Source organism: Pipistrellus kuhlii, unplaced genomic scaffold (genome assembly GCF_014108245.1).
Source record: "Pipistrellus kuhlii isolate mPipKuh1 unplaced genomic scaffold, mPipKuh1.p scaffold_m20_p_13, whole genome shotgun sequence".
NCBI lineage: Eukaryota > Metazoa > Chordata > Mammalia > Chiroptera > Vespertilionidae > Pipistrellus > Pipistrellus kuhlii.
Genome location: NW_023425438.1, coordinates 31,210,027 through 31,229,459, shown reverse-complemented (window position 1 = coordinate 31,229,459; position 19,433 = coordinate 31,210,027). Strand labels below are relative to the sequence as shown.

General features: G+C 39.2%; 1 protein-coding gene across 4 annotated transcripts in view; it reads right to left on the bottom strand.

The window, feature by feature from the left end:
• Positions 1-257: 257 nt before the first annotated feature.
• Positions 258-19,433, bottom strand: part of UGP2 (UDP-glucose pyrophosphorylase 2) — a 44,887-nt gene continuing 25,711 nt past the window's right edge. For all 4 annotated transcript variants that reach the window (XM_036435503.2, XM_036435502.2, XM_045580808.1 and 1 more), the window contains exons 4-10: positions 8,943-9,128; positions 7,301-7,434; positions 5,888-6,185; positions 4,502-4,699; positions 3,524-3,766; positions 1,827-1,931; positions 258-709 (exon numbers count right to left, since the gene is read on the bottom strand). In XM_036435503.2, the coding sequence (XP_036291396.1) occupies positions 602-709; positions 1,827-1,931; positions 3,524-3,766; positions 4,502-4,699; positions 5,888-6,185; positions 7,301-7,434; positions 8,943-9,128 (1,272 nt within the window). In that variant the 3' untranslated portion in view covers positions 258-601. The remainder of the gene's footprint in view (positions 710-1,826; positions 1,932-3,523; positions 3,767-4,501; positions 4,700-5,887; positions 6,186-7,300; positions 7,435-8,942; positions 9,129-19,433) is intronic.

Sequence of the window (19,433 nt, the reverse complement as noted above, 5' to 3'; positions counted from 1 at the left end):
GTCTGTGGAAAGCCTGGCAGGCACCCAGGTTTAGAACTGAATGAAAGGTGCTAATAAATACCTTCAAATTTAATTCCTAAGGAAATAATGATGTGGTTAAGATTCTTAGAAATGCAAAAAGTTGACTTTTTAGGTAATTTGCCAATGAGTATAAATATTCCAAGAATAAATCTTCCAACTGATTAACTATTTAGCCAGAGTATACCATTTTTCTTCATTTCATAAAGTTAACATTGAAAAGTATAAGTGTACACAGGTATTGCTTCACAGCTTTATTTTTGAAATCACAAGCAATTCAAAGTGACCATCACTGAGGCCTCTGTTAAAAGATTTTACAACAGGGCTGCCTCAGTTTTAAGATTAAACAATATTGTACTTTAAGTTGAACTTCCAGGATCCTCTTCCGAGAAGAAAAGTATTGCTTCCATCTGTGCTTTTCTTAGACTAAAATAAAAGCATACTGCAGAAAACTCTACTTTAAAAATTAACACAGCAGGTACAGTAAACACAAAGTACCTGCCTATTATAGAATGCTAGAGAACATTTTGTTGTAAGAAACTAGCCCATGATTAGTATAAAGTGTATACAGTATTTTTTCATTTCAGTGGTCCAAGATGCGAAGGTTCCCAGATACAATCTTGTTCTCTAATACTGCTCCAGGTGGGATGTCAATTCGGTCACCATGGTTTGCAATGATGATAACTGTTCCCTAAGGGAAAATAAAAAGCAAGAGTGTACTTGCAACTGAAGCTGAAATGCAATTGATTTTTCTTACAATTATCAAGTTTATGTAGAACTCTACTGATAATGGAGTAACTATATAAACAATATTAAACTTGAAAAACAACATGTTAAGGAAAAGTGTAATGTGTCCTCTGTATCATCCTGGCAGTAGTTCTGGATTCCTCGAGTCATCAGAGGTGGTACCAGGAGTGAGAAGTGGACCCAGTGCCACAACATGCCTGGCCCTTTTCAGAGAACTACTTGCAAAGCCACCAGCATTAAAGAAACTAAAGGGTGCTTAGTTTATATTTACATAACAGTTTGGAGTTTTTATTAAGAATAGTTTACAGAAAAATTTTTCATATCTTAAGTGAAACTGTTTCAATGAGGCAATATCAGCAATAAAGTTCTCTATATATGTGCGGTTGTATATATATATATAGATATACCTCATACATATATATTTTTTGTTTTTACAAAAAATCTTCATTAAGTAACTGAAATCTAGATATGGGATTAAAAAAAAATACTTGATTAGAAAAAGCTCTTGTATCTTTGGTTCTGAGTTTTAATACTTATACCCATAGTCCTTCTTACACTAGTTTGGAATGATGATTATAAAAGTACCCAAGTTCTATGTAATGTGAATGACTATATTGTTTATAATAGTGATGACAATAGGTTAGTTTAATAGGAATAGATTATACACAGTATAAATGAAGTTCTTAGTTCTTTTCTACTTTCATTTAGATTCAAATAGTCATCTTTAGTGAATTAATGCTAATTTAATAGTGATTCTATTTTAAAGGTTGTCCTATTTCGATAAAATAGTGCCAGCCCAATTATTTATTAGTGTTTGCTTTCCATTTGAATGCTGTATTCCACAAAATTCCTATATACAACTATTATGATTGTATTTTAATTATGCTGTATATCAATGGAAGACATTGTTAATACTAAATACTGTAGTAAGCTATTTCATTTTTAAAATGTAAATATCTGGTACAGACTAGAAAGTATTCTTTAAAATAAAGGTAAATTTAGGACTAGTAAATGAAACATGTTTGTAAAGCTGAAGATCTATAACTTTCATAACAACACACCTTTAATGAAACATTTTTGCCAAATGTTACATCTCCTGAAACGGTGAGGTGATCCAATTCAAGCATATCTGGTATACTTTCAAATCTCCTTAGATAGTCCTGAACCTGAAAGAAAAATAGGAATATATAAATTGTTTCAAAAATGGATTAAGGGTTAAAATAAAATAGTTTAACGAAACATTGTTTATGGTCAAGTTTAGGCCTTCTATTGGAAGAACCTATTTGTTAAGCACTTGCAATGCTAGATCCTGTGCAGGAGAGACCAGGGGATAGAAAACATTGTCCCTACCATCAAACAGTTTACAATACAGCTGAGCAGATCAGACATCGGATATAATAAAAGCCTAATATGCAAATTGTTCCCTTGGGTGGTGGTCTACTGGGGAGTTCAACAGCTTGCTATGATGTGCACTGACCACCAGGGGGCAATGCAGAACATGGCGGGCGACAAAAGCAGGACTGCAGCAGGATGGTGGAGCAGGCGAGCAGGAGGAGCCGGCCAAGGTAGGTGCAAACGGGGGCCCAATCACCCCATAGACGGTAACCAGTGGAGGTGTGTGTGTGTGGGGCGGGGGGAAGGTGCTGCCACTGCCTGGCTCCCAGGTGCTTGCTATGATGTGCACTGACCAGCAGGGGTATTATACTCTCAAATGTTCTTAAAACATGTTCTTCCTCAGAGCAACTAGCTATTGCCCACTCAGCCGCTGTTGGCAAATCGAGGCAGCAAATATTCTTATCTCCTGCAGGGTATGGTGCCACAGGAAATTTTTGTGCATTGGCCCTTTGAGGGTGCCCAAACTTTCAGCTGACACTCCCTGGCAGACAGCACTCCACTGCTTTTCACAGCTAGTTATTAGGGCATCCTCCTCAGTTTGGCGCTCTCTGCAGGGGAGCCCAGCTTCGGGATTAGATCCCAGAGTTCTCAGTGGCACCCCCACAGCGAGATCTCTCTCCAGGACTTCAGCTGCCATCTGTGGGTGCCCGGCCAATCCTTTCGCATCTCCACCCCTCCTGCCAGCTTCTATGCCATCTCTAACTGGTCCCTGGGTATCAGGGTCCTCTCCTGTGAGTTTTCCCTTGATTATTTAGGAAGCCTTTCCATATTTCAGTTGTAATTCCAGCTTATTCCTGGGAGCATGTCTTGTTCCTCCTACTCTGCCTTTTTTAACAAATGCCTGAGTGCTCCTGATGGAAGTGGTCTCAGGAACAATGCACATCATCTCAGCAAGTGGTGGTTGTTCCCACAGTCCTCTGTGCTGGGTATGGGCCTGTGACTGGCACTCGGAAATGTGTGCCACACAGCTGCCCCATCAATGTGCCTGGACACTTCTCTGCCTTGAGCCAGCTCCACCGCTGCAAGCCCCTTGTATTATTTACTGTTAAAATACCCAGAACCGAGAACACTGCCACGTACATGTAGGGGCTGTGGTAAGCCAGAATTAACATTCTCCTTCTGATGAAAGCAGTAATAGTCTTAGAAAAGACATAAGATAAAATGTTCCAAAATTTAAACATTCCTTTCTCCTCTATAGAAATCAAGTTCAAAAGTGAGTTACAGCTTTATTTTCTAAAGTCGATTCCCTTTAAATGGCACAAAAGATGTATAAATATGACCGGTCAGCAGCAGAGATTGGGTCAGCAGCAGAGACTGATTAGATTCCAATTCACATGTATATCACATCTTTATAATTACTTACCTTTGTAAAAGAACTGCCGAGTTTAACCAAGGGCACCGTAGGAAATTCCCGCTTTTCACTCATTGTCAAAGATCCTGCATTAAGGCTATAGAGGTTTGACATCACAAGCAAAAGATCTGATGTGGTTTTCACAGGTAGAAAACGGCTTCTAGGAACATTGATACCTAGAGAGTTCTCAAAACTTTTAATGGCAGCCCCTACTGCAGTTTCTAACTGAATGACATTCAGGCCTCCATCCAAAGTCTGTAAGAAAGGGAGAGAAATACAAGTTTCCACAATGTAGTTCCATGTTAGGTAATATGTGGGAAGTGGTTTCAGAGATCCATTGAAGAAAACAGAATTTTGAAACGTGACATTTATCAAGCACCTACCATAAGTCAGGTACTTATACATATGTGATCTCCTCTCAGCATCACAGATCTCCCAGTCAATAATATTTCCATTTTGTGATAAAGAACTGAAGGTTTAGAAAAGTTATGCAAGGTGCCGGTGGCCATGAGGCTTATAAGTATCAGAGCCACAAGAAAGCTGAGGTAGGCCCTCTGCTTTTGGGCCCTGTGTTCCTGCCACCACCATAGCTCAGGGCCAAGTAAAAGCACCATGGCTCAGCACACCAAAGAGCTGGTGTAGACTGGAAGACAGTTCCTGCTTTTGGGCTCTGTGTTCCTGCCACCACCATAGCTCAGGGCCAAGTAAAAGCACCATGGCCCAGCACACCAAAGAGCTGGTGTAGACTGGAAGACAGTTCCTGCTTTTGGGCCCTGTGTTCCTGCCACCACCATAGCTCAGGGCCAAGTAAAAGCACCATGGTTCAGCACACCAAAGAGCTGGTGTAGACTGGAAGACAGGGCCAGGACCTGGAGAGATGAGCTTGGCAGAGAGGAGTGACTCATGCACTGGACAGGCCAGAGGGTGTGTGTGGGGGTCTGTGTGTAGCCTAAAGTGATCTCAGGACCTGTGAGCTGGCCCTTGGCTTACCTTTGGGTTAACAATGATTTCCATGTCAATAGCATTCTTCTCCTGCAGTCTTTTAACTGCTGCAAGAGAGATCCAGAGGTTGTTTGTGTTAAATATTTTGAATTTTGATACAGACTTGAACTCATCAACATGTGCTTTTGGCACTTGAGCGATTTCCACCAGTCTCAATTTGCCTTCATACTGAGTGAGCGTCCCACCCTAGAAAAGGCAGAGAATAGTGAGTGAGTGCTCCACGCCCCTCCCAACACAGCACCACCACAGTTTATAGCCTCTGAATGTTACAGAAAAGATACTGATAGTAAAATCCCCCAGAAATAAAAAGCATTGGCAGTGATCCTACCCATGATACAAAGCAATATACTTATGAAGACAGAACCAAAGAAAATAATGTAGGCTGTCTGTCATTTTACACAGTATATCTGCCCTCTTGTCCATGATAAAGGCCCTGGGAGTATATCACATCAAAGTCCTCACTTTCTGAAGGCTGACTTCAGGAACAGCATTCCCCTTATTCTCAAACCACAGTCTATCACCAAATAACCAGTCCTACCATAACCCCGCTCTGACTGGCTCTAGGGTACAGGGATAAAAGGGAAGACAGGCAGAAGTGGATGAGAAGTGACCCCCTGCTTGGCCTCAGCTGGAGATGTTTTTACAGTCGGAGGCCACAGCAGTGTGGGGGGAGGGGAGCATTCACTCCTGTGGGATGTGGACATTTATAAGAGGCACAGAACCCAGCTCAGGGACTGACCACTTTAGTATTCACTGCCCACTTTTTTTTCTCTCTGGGGTCATTATTAAAACCTTGTATACCATTTCATCAAAAGCCAAGTGTCATTACCTCTAAACATGCAAAGTTTAAAAATCAAAATTTTAAATGGTGCTGGAAGGAGACTTGACTTGGGGTTGTGAACACACAGTACAATATATAGATGATGTATTATAGTGCTGTACATCTAAAACCTATATAACTTTATTAACCAATGTCACCCCAATAAATCAATAAAAATTTAAAAATTTAAATCAAATTTAAAGACATGTAAGCCTCAAACTAGAATAATAATGAGGGTTTGAACAAACTTACTGAAAGTGCTTTCACATGTTACAAATATATGTGGAAATGTTTTTAGTTAAAATTGCCCATATAGAGTATTCCCCCTAAATGATGGTTTTTATAGTATTAAATCTGGATTTGTATACACAGTGTTACATCAATCAGAATTTAGGGTGCTCTCCAGAACACTATTCCATTCTCTTACAATGATATCAAGTGGGTAAATGTGTTCTGCTTCACTTGGAGACTTTCCAATAAAAAAAAAAGTATGAACTACATAACCTATGAAATATGAATATGTGAATCCCCAAAAGGCTTCCTCTCAGTATTACCTTTACATCTGCACGTGTTTTATTTGTGACTTCCATGACAAATTCACAAGGTTTTCCATTGGGTGGGTTCATTAGATGGTTAAGAATATAAAGATCCACTGTGGCACCCAGATTATCTATGTTAGACACAAAAATATACTCTTTGCCTTCTCCAATGAAGATATCGAGCAAACCAGAGTTGTAGAAACTGGAGTAAATATCACCATGACCTGGAGGGTACCAAGCTTCTGTATTTTCCCCTGAGTACGATACATCCTTTGCTACAGGCAGTAAAGATTCCTTATTAATCCTAGGGTACCTTAAAAAACAAAAGTTCTTTTTCAATATTAACTCTTTGGAGCATTCCAGACCTTCAAGAAAAACAATGCATTTAAATTAAACTTCCCTCGTTTTCAGACTGTCATTAGTAATTTAATCAGATGTGAATTTAAGAAAATCTCACTATCTGTGTCCAAAAATCAGTTTCCTTGATAGTAATATTTGCTGCAAAACAAAAAATTTCCCATACAGATGGAAGGGCACCTCATAGTTTTAAGATATTGATATGTTTTATGACTCTCCAAGAGGGGAAATATGTTGAGTAAGTTTTCTCAAACTTACTTGGTCATGGGATAGTTCTTTTCCCTGAAAACCTATTTTGGAAAAGCTGTCCATTCTTATAAACATACTCAGAGTAGGTACTCTCTCTTTCACAGAAAATCAATAGCAGGTTAGTGCTCAGGGAAGTCTGCCCCCTCCCTACTCCCAGTGAGAGCGCACATAGAGGCTGGCAGTTGGGGGAAGAGGAGCTAGCCCTGAAACAGACTAAAGACCAACCAGACTATGGATACAGAACACCTGTGTTCTGAGTCCTTGAAAAATAGACTTAAAAAAAAGCACCAAAAAAAGTAAAGGCACGGAGAAATATACCTTCGCACAAATTCACATAGACCAGTGTCTGTCATTAATTGGAAGCCACAGTTGCATGGGCTTTATCACAATTCCTCTGAATTCCTTTTTCACTTACTCTCCTTTCCCCAAAGTAGATGATTTTCTTTAGAATCTATTAAATTTCCCCCAAGCCTGTATTGGGATGTTAAAAAAATGCCTTCCCATAGGAAAGAAGTTACCAACATTGTGGAATATAGGAAAATTTTCCTTGCCCCACCTGGAACCCAGTATGCCTCCAGGAAACAAAAACTAAGCTATCCTAAGCACTCTGGACAGGACAGGACTGTCCTTTAAGAACTGGAAGGCACAGGTCTACACGGTGATTGCAGCAGTGCCTCAATGCTCGGCCTCTAACGGCATCCATCACTTGCAAACATGAATCTGTGGCAAGTGTACATCTTGAGGCTGCTCTGTTTAAACAAGACAAAGAAGTCCTTTCCCAGGAATAACACCCCTTAGAGTTAATGTTTTTACTCCTTGTACCTGCTTTGATTAAAAGTGTAGATTTTCACACGACAGTGGCTGTACTTCTGTAGTATTTTTTTTGTATCTTCATCTGTGTTAAAAGAGTTCATTAGAACAAGAGGAACATCTGTATTGTAGGTTTTGTTCAAATGCTAAGGAGGAAAATGACAGATTATCCACCTTTTTTTTTTTTGCATAAAGAAATTAACTCTTATTAATCACAAAACGTTCAAAACATTGTATTATAGCTGAGTATATTAGTTTTGAAAAAAAAAAAAACAAGAACTTCTTAGTATAAGCTATTTTGATAAGCTATTCACCATTACTTGCTCATTAAATTGCAACTCTTTGAGACAAACTATTATCTACATTTTGCAGATGGTAAACTGAGGCCCAGAGATGTGGCAGGCAGGTCAGCAGATCAGGGACACCTTCTTCCTCACCAGAGTGCCCAGGCTTGAACAAGGGTTTGAACAAACTTACTGAAAGTGTGCCCAGCCAGAGGGCCCTATGACCTCAGCAAGCACCGACTAAGCATTTAGTGTGTGTCCAGAGCACTGTGGGGTGAAAGTACAATGGTACAAAGACATGGCTCCCTAATCTCAGGATTATGGATGTCAGGAGCTGTGAATCATACCCCAACTGAAATCTTTTTAATCTCTGGAAAGAGCTAAGAGACAACACAGAGTGGAAAGATAACAAGGTCTTAGAATTTGGACTGTCCATTCTGCACCTACTAGCTAGCTGGGGAACCCTGGGCAAGTAAATCAACTTCTCTGTGCCTTGGTTTCCTCATCTATAAAATGGGGTGATGACAGTACCTACCTTACAGATTTTTTGAAAGGAACAAATAAGTCAATTCATATAAAGAGCTCAAAATAATACTTGGTGTAAAGTACATGCTGGATAAAGGTTAGCTACTGCTACTGCTAATATTACTGTGGTTGTCAGCACCATATTAGAAAATAGGGATAAAGAGATTAAAAAAAAAAGGCCATTGCCCCTGAAAAGCTTATTATGGTCTGTGATTAATGACTTTATAGTAAGAGAGAAACCAAGAATAAGTTCTTAGCCCGTGACATCTAACCAGATATGTGAAATTTTCCCAAGCTTCCCCAGAGGGGGTTAATAAAGCTCTTATCATCCCACCTGTGATGAAGGCTGCCCCTAGAAAGCAGGAGAGTCAAATTACAGTGGAAGGTTAGGGAGAGGTGGGAGAGATAAGAGATCAATGGGAGGACTTAAATGCATGCAGATAAGAATAACCAACGGATGCAAAACATTGGGGGGTGAGGGCATGTATGGGAGTGGGCTGGCGGGGGAGGGTGGGCAATGGTAAGATATGTACACATATAATATCTTAATTTAAAAAAAAAAATAAAAAAGCAGAGAGGAGGGGACATCAAAGGGAAGCCAAATATCTTCAATAGTAGGTCCAGAGATTTCAGCAATCACAAAAGCTATTTTAAAGTTTTTACATCACCCTAGGGATGTGCCCTAAGGAACACCAAACTTTTTTATATATAAAAACAGAGACTAAAGACAGCAAGCTCCCTGACTAGCTCAAATCCACATCTGATATTTTATAAAGTAATGCTTATAATACTTAAGAACTAAAGACAACTTCAGTAGCTCATGAGAAAGGCCAAATGTTACTCACTTCAATTTGCTGAACCGTCAGATCCAAAAACGTATTCTCATTCCTCACACCAATCAGACTTTTTGGACCTTTGCAGCCCATGCTGGTTCCCAAACCGCCATTGAGTTTTACCACCACCAACTTGTTCAGCACAGAAGATATATTATCAGGTAAGCCCCTGGCCTTTATCTTATCATAGGGTTGAATCTAAAGTAAAATAAAATTAAAAAAAAGAATTATAGAAGTAATTCAATCAGCTTTCTGAAAGGTTAAACCAGACCAATCCCAGGGTTACTTTCAGACTTTCTTCAAGAGTTTTGCTTTCTTTGTGGAAAGTTTCAGTTGTATTTCCCATACAGGCCCTTCTTATTCAAAAGCAAGTACTGGCAACTTCTCTGGCACACGGACGTAGTTCAGTGGTTCATTTACAACGGAGTACCAGAAGGGGAAAGTTACAGTCCACACATATCTGGCTGGCTGGTGAGAACATGCAGTCCATTCAGACTACCTTCAAAAACTCAGAATTCCCAATCCGCATCAACATAACAAATGGGATACACAAAAGTCATCAAGCCTATAAATATTTCTGGCGCACAAGATATACTTCAATTCCAGCGAAGTTTATAGATGATCACACATTGTTTCTTCTTCCAAAGGAGACAAACACTAAAACCAAAATTCCTTGCCATTCTCCTCCATTCATTCCTAAGTTTGTCCTTCAGCAGATCAATGGATAAAACAAATGTGATGTATACATTAAATGGAATATTATTCAGCTTTAAAAAGGAAATTCTGGCACATGCTGTAACATGCACAAACCTTAAGTGAAATAAATGGTCATAAAAAGATAAATGCTTGTTTAATTCTATTTATATGAGGCACCTACTGTGTTTTCCCGAAAATAAGACCTACTTTCATGTTTCCTGAGTGAAATATAAGGCATCCCCACGAAAATAAGGCCCCCCTAGGCTAAACATGAGAGATTTGGTCCACTGATTCCAAAAGAAATGGAGTCACAAGAAATTCACCAGGAAATTCAGGAATTGGATTGTTATGATGATGTTCCAGAAGATGATGACATGATTGTCATTGAATAAATGAGTAAATTCTTGATACTGTAGGATTCACAGTTTGTCTGGTTTGTGTTGACAACTACTGTACTACCATACCATATACAGGTAATAAATCTCCTTTATTTTCATTTAACAATAAATGTGTACCGTATTCTTCTTCATGGAAAAATAAGACATCCCCTGAAAATAAGACCTAACGCATCTTTGGGAGCAAAAATTAATATAAGACACTGTCTTATTTTCAGGGAAACAGGATAGAATAGTCAGATTCATACAGACAGCAAGTAGGAGGGTGGTTACCAAGGAATGCCAGTAGGGGAAATGAGAAGTTTTTGTTTAATGGGTATAGATTTTTAATTTTGCAAGACAAAGAGTTCTAAAGATTGGTTGTGCAGTAATGTGAATGTATTTCACATTTGCTTAAGAATGTATGCTTAAGACACTTTAAAGGTGATTTTAAAAGATTGTTCCTGTACATAAAGATTAGATAAAATTGATTAAAATGTGTCTTTTATAACACCATCACAAATAGCAAATATTTAGGAATATATCTAACAAAAGATATGCAAGAGTTCTATATGGAACACTATAAAACACTTTTGAGAAAACTTAAAAGAAAATCAGATGTATTTATCATGTTTAAAAATTAGAAGACTTACCAATATAAAGGTGTCAGTTATCCACAAACCGATCAATGCAGTTCAAATCAGAATCTCAGGAATTTCTTTGTGTGAAAACTGGTAAGCCAATTTAAAGCGTGTATGATTATGCAAAGGGCCAGAAATAGTCAACATACTCTCAAAGTTGGAAGAACCAGATTTACAACATTCTTTTTTAAAAATTGTAAATATACTTAGCATCAAAGTTGCCATCTTAACCATTTTAAGTATATAGTTCAATAGTATTAGGTATATTCATATTATTGTACAATGTCTAGAATTCTTTTTTCCATCTTGCAAAATTGGAACTATATTCATTAAGAAACAAGGCGCATTCCCTCCCTCCTCCACCTATCTCCTGGCAATCACACTGTACTTTCTCCCTCTGTGAGCTTGACTACTCTGCACACCTCATACAAGTGGAATCACACACACAGCATTTGTCTTTTTGTGACTTATTAGCCTAATGTCCTCAAGATTCACTTTGCATTTTTTTAAGTGACTTATATATTTGAGGATGTCCCCAAATAATGCAGCTTTTTCCAGGAAAAGATCCATGTTTAATAACGTTTACTTGTGTATATGAAGGACTGGTATCAAAGCCTGGAATACAGATATAGGTTGACATTATATGGCAAACTGAGCCTTACAAAACTTTTTTATTCCATTTGCAGATATTAAATAGAATACAAGTTCTGAAGTCTTACTAATCAGAAAACTGATTCCCTTTATTTAAATTTAATAAACATAACAACACACCTTTAATTTAAAAGAATGAAAAGAATACTACAAGCATAAACACAGTTCTAAAAGTATAAATCTAAGAAAATGCTGCTCTTCAGAAACATGTAAAAAGAATGCAGAATGGCAGGATATGGGTTTCAGACACTGTTCAACAGCTGGGTTCTGATTTACTAGTTTCTCTGAAGGATGGGCAACTTGTTACTTCAAGATGAAAACTTTACAAAAATGTAAACAATGTAAAAAGAGATTTGTTCATAATTAAGTATGTAGTCAAAAGATCAACAGAATGGCACTTTTTTCACTGTCACTCTAGGCAAGAGGGATCGGGCCTAAACTGGCAGCTGGACATCCCTCGAGGGGTCCCAGATTGGGGGGGGTACAGGCTGGGATGAGAGACACACACCCCCGTGCACCAATTGCATGCACTGGGCCTCTAGTCCTAAATAATAAAGGCTAATATGCAAATCAACTGAACGGCAGAACGACTGGTCACTATGATGTGCCCTGACCACCAGGGGGCAGACACCCAACACAGGAGCTGCCCCCTGGTAGTCAGTGGCAGGAGTCTCCCACCTCCAAGGCAGTGCTAAGGAGCAATGAGCCAGGCTGCAAGAGGGATGTCTAAGCTGAAAGGCAGACATCCCCAAAGGGGTCCCAGACTGCAAGAGGGCGCTGGCTGGGTTGAGGGACACTCATTACTCCCTCCGCCCCTCCAGTGTATAAATCTCGTGCACTGGGCCTCTAGTAGTAATATATATAATGCATAGTAATGCATAGTTTTTACTAAGGATACACTGATGGTTAACTTCAGTCTCAGAATTTCACCAAATAATCTGTATTCAGATTTAGCTTACACCTCAGGAAGACTAAATGCCAACTCCTACACTTAAAACACCATTTCTGAGGAGAGCTATGGAGGGGAAGGGAAGAAGAGTCGTAAGGTATGTGGTAACAAGGTACGATGAGGGAAGAGATGTCCAGACTGTCAGGGTAGTGTTGCTGTTAGAAGCCTTCACTGGAGGTCTTTCACACGCACGCACGCACACACACACGCACAAAGGCACCAATAGCTTGGTTACAGCAAGCGAGGACACTTTGTCTAAAGTTTATTATGGGTTAAATTTAGTGGTTAAACACAACTTTCCATCACATAAATCACCCTATATGCCAACAGAAGTTCTTTTTGTTGGTCATGCAGTCCACACCCTCACCAGGAACCTCACAGAGCAATCCCTCAGACCTCAGTTTAGTTCCATAAACCACAGGTATCTGTGTCAGAAAGTTACTTGGCAACAGCACTGGACACACCTAGTAACAGAGACATTTTTTTTACCTGCTCTTCACTTTTCCCCTTCTCAGCTCTCTCAGGAGAATGCACAAAGACATCTATTCAGACAAAGATTGACAGTATTTGGAGACAACAGGGAGTACCATGCACGGCCTGATATGTGCTCAATGCTACTCTGAATCCGTTAGTCAATTACCAGTTTGATCTTTGTGCTTTCAATCCTAATCACCCTGTTTCTCTTTCTTCCAGCCATGAGTAGAATTCGGTGTTCAAAGAGTTCTAGTCCAACCAAACACACAGGAGGACACCTTTATGGGTGAGGCGGGGAGACCCCGTGAGGCTCCCTGCAAAACGTGTAAGACTAGGCCAGTCCTGTCCTCCTCTCCCTGGGATAAAAGAACTGGTCAAATTCCCAACTTCCTCAAGGGAATGAACAACAGTGAGTAGTTGGCAATCTATTTAAGAGCAAGATTTAAACCCTATTCAGCCCTTTAGGACGTCGATCAAGTTTTTCTGCAGAAGCTGATTTTTTAAAAGATCTTTTAAAAAACTGTCTGCCATGATCTGTTTCTTGCCAAGTTTGTTCACAACTTAGTTTCCAGTGAGAAGAAAAGCTGAATTCATCACACAGTCATGGACACACTGTTCCTATTAGCAAGAGTATAACCCAGTTCTTGGTAGCATATTTGTGCTATTCCTGGAGACGATGCCAAAGAGCCCAAACAAGCTAACAGTACCTGCCCTGTAACGATTCACAAGAGTGTGATTATTGCAAGGTGAAAGTTTTTTTTGTTGTTTTTTTTTTTTTTTTCAACAAAAGCATGCTTGCTGGAAAAAATGATCTGTGTAAATCGAAAAACAGGTTTAGAAGACACCCCATGTGTACAGGAAGTGTCCCAAGAACATGGGCTTATCCACTCAACCCTTTCTGCAGTGCCAATTTTTGTCCTAGGCATATTGTCTATTTCACATTCCTAAAGGTAACAAAATCTGGGTCGTTTGAAAGCTTCTAGAGATTAATTTAATGACAGCAAAGTCATACCTAGACCAGGGATCTTTTTCCCCATTAAGGGAAAGCTGACAAATCATTACATTGTCACATGGTCCACCAACAAATTCTTCAACATCCTCTCAGTCACTAAGCCGAGCTAAATTCGTATTTCACAAAGCAAATAAAAACCATCATATATACAGTGCTCTCAACTTTCAGGCACCGGTTCCTCAAGGCCTCCCTGCACCTCCATCTTCACTTCTTCTCTTCCTTCTGGTTACAAGAGCTGTCTCTCACCCTAGGGCAATCTCTCCACCAGTGCCCCCCTCAAAAACCTCATTTCTTCACTCATCCAGTCTCAGCTTCAGTCTTCCCCTCTCCATTCCTTTTATCTGCATCAACGTATTCAAATATTTGCTATTGAAAAATCAAGGAAAACGGCGACATATACTCACTCATTCCTTCCAACATTCACATCCTTTTTTTCTCCATGTTCTTAAGATGCAAAACTTCTTGACAAAAGTTACTACATTCACCTCTACTTCTTCACCTCCCTTTTACACTCCTTCACTCAGTACAATCTAGTTTTTTCCATCATTCAATAAATTGCTCTTCACAAGGTCATCAACATCCTTGGAACTGCTACACCATATCCATAACATTAATACCTCTCTTACTTGCACTCTTAGCTGCATTTAACATAATTGAATATTCCCTAAATTTTAAAATGCTCTATTCCCCTTGACTTCTGAAACACCACACTCTATTTTCCTCCTCTTCTGCCTGATCCTTTTCAAGCCCATCCTAAGTAGACCTCCTTGTTCCTAGCAATCTGCCCCACTCCCATGGCTCCAGTCACTCCTGTCTCTTGGGCACCAAGACACACTCAGCTGCTAAGCCAGGAGCCTACTCACACCTGATCGGTGATCAAGTCAATCTTGCCATCAGTCAGCACCCTACATACCTCTTACCTGTGTTAATGCAGCAGTCTCTTTACCCTTTAGCTTGCAAATGGGCAATCTTTTTAAAAAGAGAACTTGAACATGTTTATCTGCTTATTACACCAAAAAAAGACATTGTCATGGCATAGCAGTTATTAGCTGCCTATCCCAACTTCATTTTTCCCTTCCATTTTATTTCTTTATTTTTTATTTCTTTATTTTTTTCAGACTGCAAAGCTGATGCTTTATTTGTAGTCAATTTCCCTTCCATTTTAGAACCCTAATTTTCAGCTGGCCACATCACCATTCCAAATAAAAGACTACATCACCCAGCCTCCCAGTAGCTGTCTGTGCCAAACTTCTGATCAGTGTGATTAACTGGAAGGGAGTTGAAAGAATTCCAGGAAGTTTCTGTGAAAATGTTAGGGACATACCCTTCTTCCTTCTTCCTGCTGTTTGGAATGAAGGCATGATGACTAAAGTACACTCAGGTGGCCATCTGGGAGGTCATGAGGAGATACACTACGGAAGGAAGAATGGCACAACAGAGAAGCCCAAGCTCCTCATGACCACCACTCTGTCATACTAGCTCCGGGTTGTCTCTGTCTGAGTTTCCTTTGGTATTTTGAGTTTCACTATTAAATATAACTGAATCTAATCCTAAATGGAAGACACAGCTTTCAAGGTCCTTATGATTTAGCCCTTTTGCCTTTCACCCTTTCTCTCCTATTCCCAACACACTGTGCTCCAGGAACACAGGTAAGCTCTCTAACATGCCACATCTCATTTGTAGTCCTCTGCATTTCCCCCCTCATGCAACCTCCCTTCACCAATGACCATTTCTTCATCCTCCACATCTCAGGTCAGACCAGAGACTCTCAGACTTTATGAGCTGTCAGGCATTTGTGAAAATGAGAATAGACCCTCTTTCCAGAAAACACCCCCCCAAAAATCATTTTGTATACAATTTACTTCACTGCAATAGAAATTTCACTCACAGAATATAAAAATAATCTTTCTATGAGATGATATTTTCCGATAAAAGTTAATATGCAAATAAAGCAAAAAGTAAACTTTAACTCTCTTCAAACTGAATTCCAATAAGAAGTCTTCTGTTTGGTTTGAGTACGTTGACACTGTGATTTACAATAATTTGAGATGATTACATGATGCCATTCCACTTTGACTTTTCTTTTTAATGACTGCAAGAACTGAAAACCTCAACTCTCTCCAAGGCAAACTCTGTCAGTGAATGCAGACTTGTGCTAGGAACATCAGAACTTTCCAAGACTCGGAAAGCGCTAAGGCTCACATTGCCTGTGTCTTCAAAAGTCAGTGAGGTCATCCTTGGTGAGGTCTGCATCACTCATGCAGGACTGCACCATCTCCAATGCAAGGCTCACAGATGCTGAGGGGATGAACTACCCTAGTAGGCGGCGGGAGAGGGGGATCACAAGTGCTGGCTGGCATCACAGATGTTACCTGTGCACTGAGAACCAAGACTTCTCTTCCAGCACAAGCGTTGCTTGGCTTAGAAACTTTTGTCAGTTTAAAAACATTTTCAGAAGAGGTTCATTAATAATTCTTTGAGGAAATCAGCAGACACATAAACCAGCAGGAGGCAAACCAGTAGTTGGCTGCCCTGAGAAATGTTTGACGTTTCAAAGACATGCCAAGGGGATTGATGTAGCTGCTGTTTCCTCCGTGACCTGAGTCAGATTACTGTAATAAACAATACCAATTCCAGAGTGGATGGTATCCTTTGGTGGAAAAGACTGCTCCAAACACAAACGCGGCCGCACTGTACAGCAGCTGAGCACAGGCTTTAATGCCAGGCTGCCTGGGTTTGAATCTTGGGCTCTACTCCTTATTATGGCAAATTATTAACTGCTCCAAACCCTTTTCGTTTACTTCATGAATTTCTTATGAGGATAAGTGAGATAATACATATAAAGTGCTAAACAATGTGTGTGTCCCACAGTAAGACTTCAAATGTCTGCTGGTGTTACCACTACATCACTGATTGAGGCACATTCTCTTACCCATCATTGCCCGCCACATTTTAGCATTGCTGAAACCAGGATGCATCACACAATAGGATCCTAAAATTAACTGGTTGCACTTTTTTTCTTTCTTAATGAAACATAAAAGGTACAATTTATAATCAATAGCATAAATTTGATAAAATATGGTACTGAATCTTTCTTTCAGCTCCAAGTTGCAAAGCAGCTTAATGATCTAACAGGGATTGGTTTCACCCAGTCTCTCTATATGTAGCTTAAAAGGTACAAGTCATATGTAGCTTGAGAATAATTTAAACAGATATCAACACATTATAGTCCATGAAGCAATCGGGCCTGCCACCTGTTTTTATAAAGTGTCACTGGAACACACACTCTCACTAGCTTACATGTTGTCTATGGCTGCCTTCATGCCATCATGGCTGAGTTGAATAATCATTACAGAAACTGCCTCGCCTCAAAGCCTAAAGTATTTACCAACTGGACCTTCACAGAAAAGGTCTGTAAATCCTGGTTTAAGGTAGTATTCTGAGATGAGAAAAATGCAAGTTTTAATAATATTTCTGCCTTTTCAAACTAAGCTTCTAAAATGGCTTTATACTGTCCGATGACCTACAGGATGGCCTCAGAGAGCAGGATCTCCTTTAGGCTGTGCTGGCTTTATGCTCCCATTGGCAAGAACACTGATAAGTAACAATCTCCCAGGCATTTGTTCCTTCTTATATTTGTCCAGGAAAGTAAAACTACAGAAGTATAATTGGTAGAACTCAGGGAATTTTCAGAACAACAAAAAGAAAACCTAAGTTGAAAAAGAAAAGTCTTTTATCCACTTTCATGAGGTATGTAGCCAAATTCATTGAGACAAGAAAGCAGAATGGAGGCTGTGAGGATGGGAGTAGGAGAAAATGGGAATTGTTTCAAGGATATAGAGTTTAGATTTTGAAAGATTAAAAAGTTCTGGAAATTGGTTGCACAACAGTGTGAATATATTTAACATCTTTGTTTTTGAGTTTGAAAGGGAAATTCTATCAGCATTTTCATTAATTATTTTATGCTTCTTTGGACACAGCAGGAAGTTTAAAAAATAGGATATAGGTAACATCTTGGATAGCTATATAAGGTTTCTGGTTTAAAATGGTGTATCTGGAACTTTTCTATAAATAAAACTATTCTAAAATTGTTTGTTTTAAAACTCATGTGATAATTGTTTTTCACTTATTCCATTGTTACAGCATTTTATTTCTTATTCTTGAAGTTCCATTTTTACTGCCCTACCATTAAAAACTGGAGCAACTTCCCAAATGCTGACATATAAAATTATAATATTATGATGGTGTACTTTAAACCTGGTAAACTGGAGAAGAGATGACAGTAAAAGAATTGGCAGAAAACCCAAATGACAAAAACAAACAAAAAGCGGGGTGGTTACAGATGGCAAATGATCCTACAAAAAGGTAACTATGAAGAGAAGGTGCTAACTGCTCCTTAAACACTACAAAAGGTAAATATTCATCACCATTTGATAGAAGTCGGCTTTACTAACAAAATTAGTCAGCCAGGTGAGGCATCTGGACCATATCCTTATCAGCCAAGGTAGTAGTCTTTCAAAGAACATTTCAGTGCAGCATGGGTTAGAAAGAACAAAGGTGAATGACCCAGGGAATTGGAAAAGAGTTCAAACAGGAGAGATGGGAGAGTCCAAAAGCCAACCAACGCATGTGACTAGGACTGGCTGCTTACTGAAATCACATCTTGAGTCTCTCCTACAAGCCAACCCTCCGTTCATCTAACTGAACAAAAGAGGCTTCAAAATAACGGATACTCCCAAATTCCTTAAAAATAAAACTGAAGCTTCTAACTTCATCCTGTTTATGCTGTACACTAGCTTTAAACTCTGCGATACCAAATAGCCAATGACTAAAGTAATATAAAGTACATTGTTAGCTTAATTATGTCATTCACATTACTTGGGGCAGCTTTGGAAAAAATGTAAGTGGGGGAGGGAGGGAAAGACCAGAGGTTATACAAAAAAGGTTCTATGGGAGGATAAAGGGCAGGTGTGTGTGTGTGTAGATAAAGGCTGAAAGGAAGGCCAGGTGACAATAAAACTAAGGGTGGAGGCTGAGCTTTTTCCTTTTAAGATGTCTGAAAGAAGGAAAAGCAGTATTTCAGAAAGATATATATTTACTTAGCTTGTGTGTTTAAGGGAAGATGGAAATGGGAACCAGAATCTTATAAAAGTTTAAGAAGCATAAATCAAAGCAGCACAGGGAAAAATTGGGATGAAAGAAAAGGTCTATATCTTGATTGTGATAGTAGCTAAATGACTGTATACATTTGCTGGATCTCATAAAACTACACACTGAAAAGGATAAATTTTATTATACTTAAATTATATCTCAATAAACCTGACATTAAAAAAAAAAAAACACTATTAACAGCTAAAATGCTGATTAACCTTATAAGGTTTGTTTATCACAATGTAAAAAAAACAAGCACAAAAAACAAGAATAAGTATTTTTAAACTATTTGGGTTGATGTTTTACAATACTGAAAATCTAACCAAACTATCTGTGGTATATAATGAAGCATGCTTTTTAAATTCTGTTCCAATCTTCCAACATTACTGTCTCTCTTAAATGGAAAGTGTAGTTTCTGACATCTCTCCAGTGGAGCTTCTGTGAACAGGAGCTGCAATGGCAGGAAAAGTTACTCGGCATCTGGCGCTACACTTGAGAAGCAGGCACATCCACCATATGCTCCACCACTGGAAAACAAGCTGCATGCTATACGCC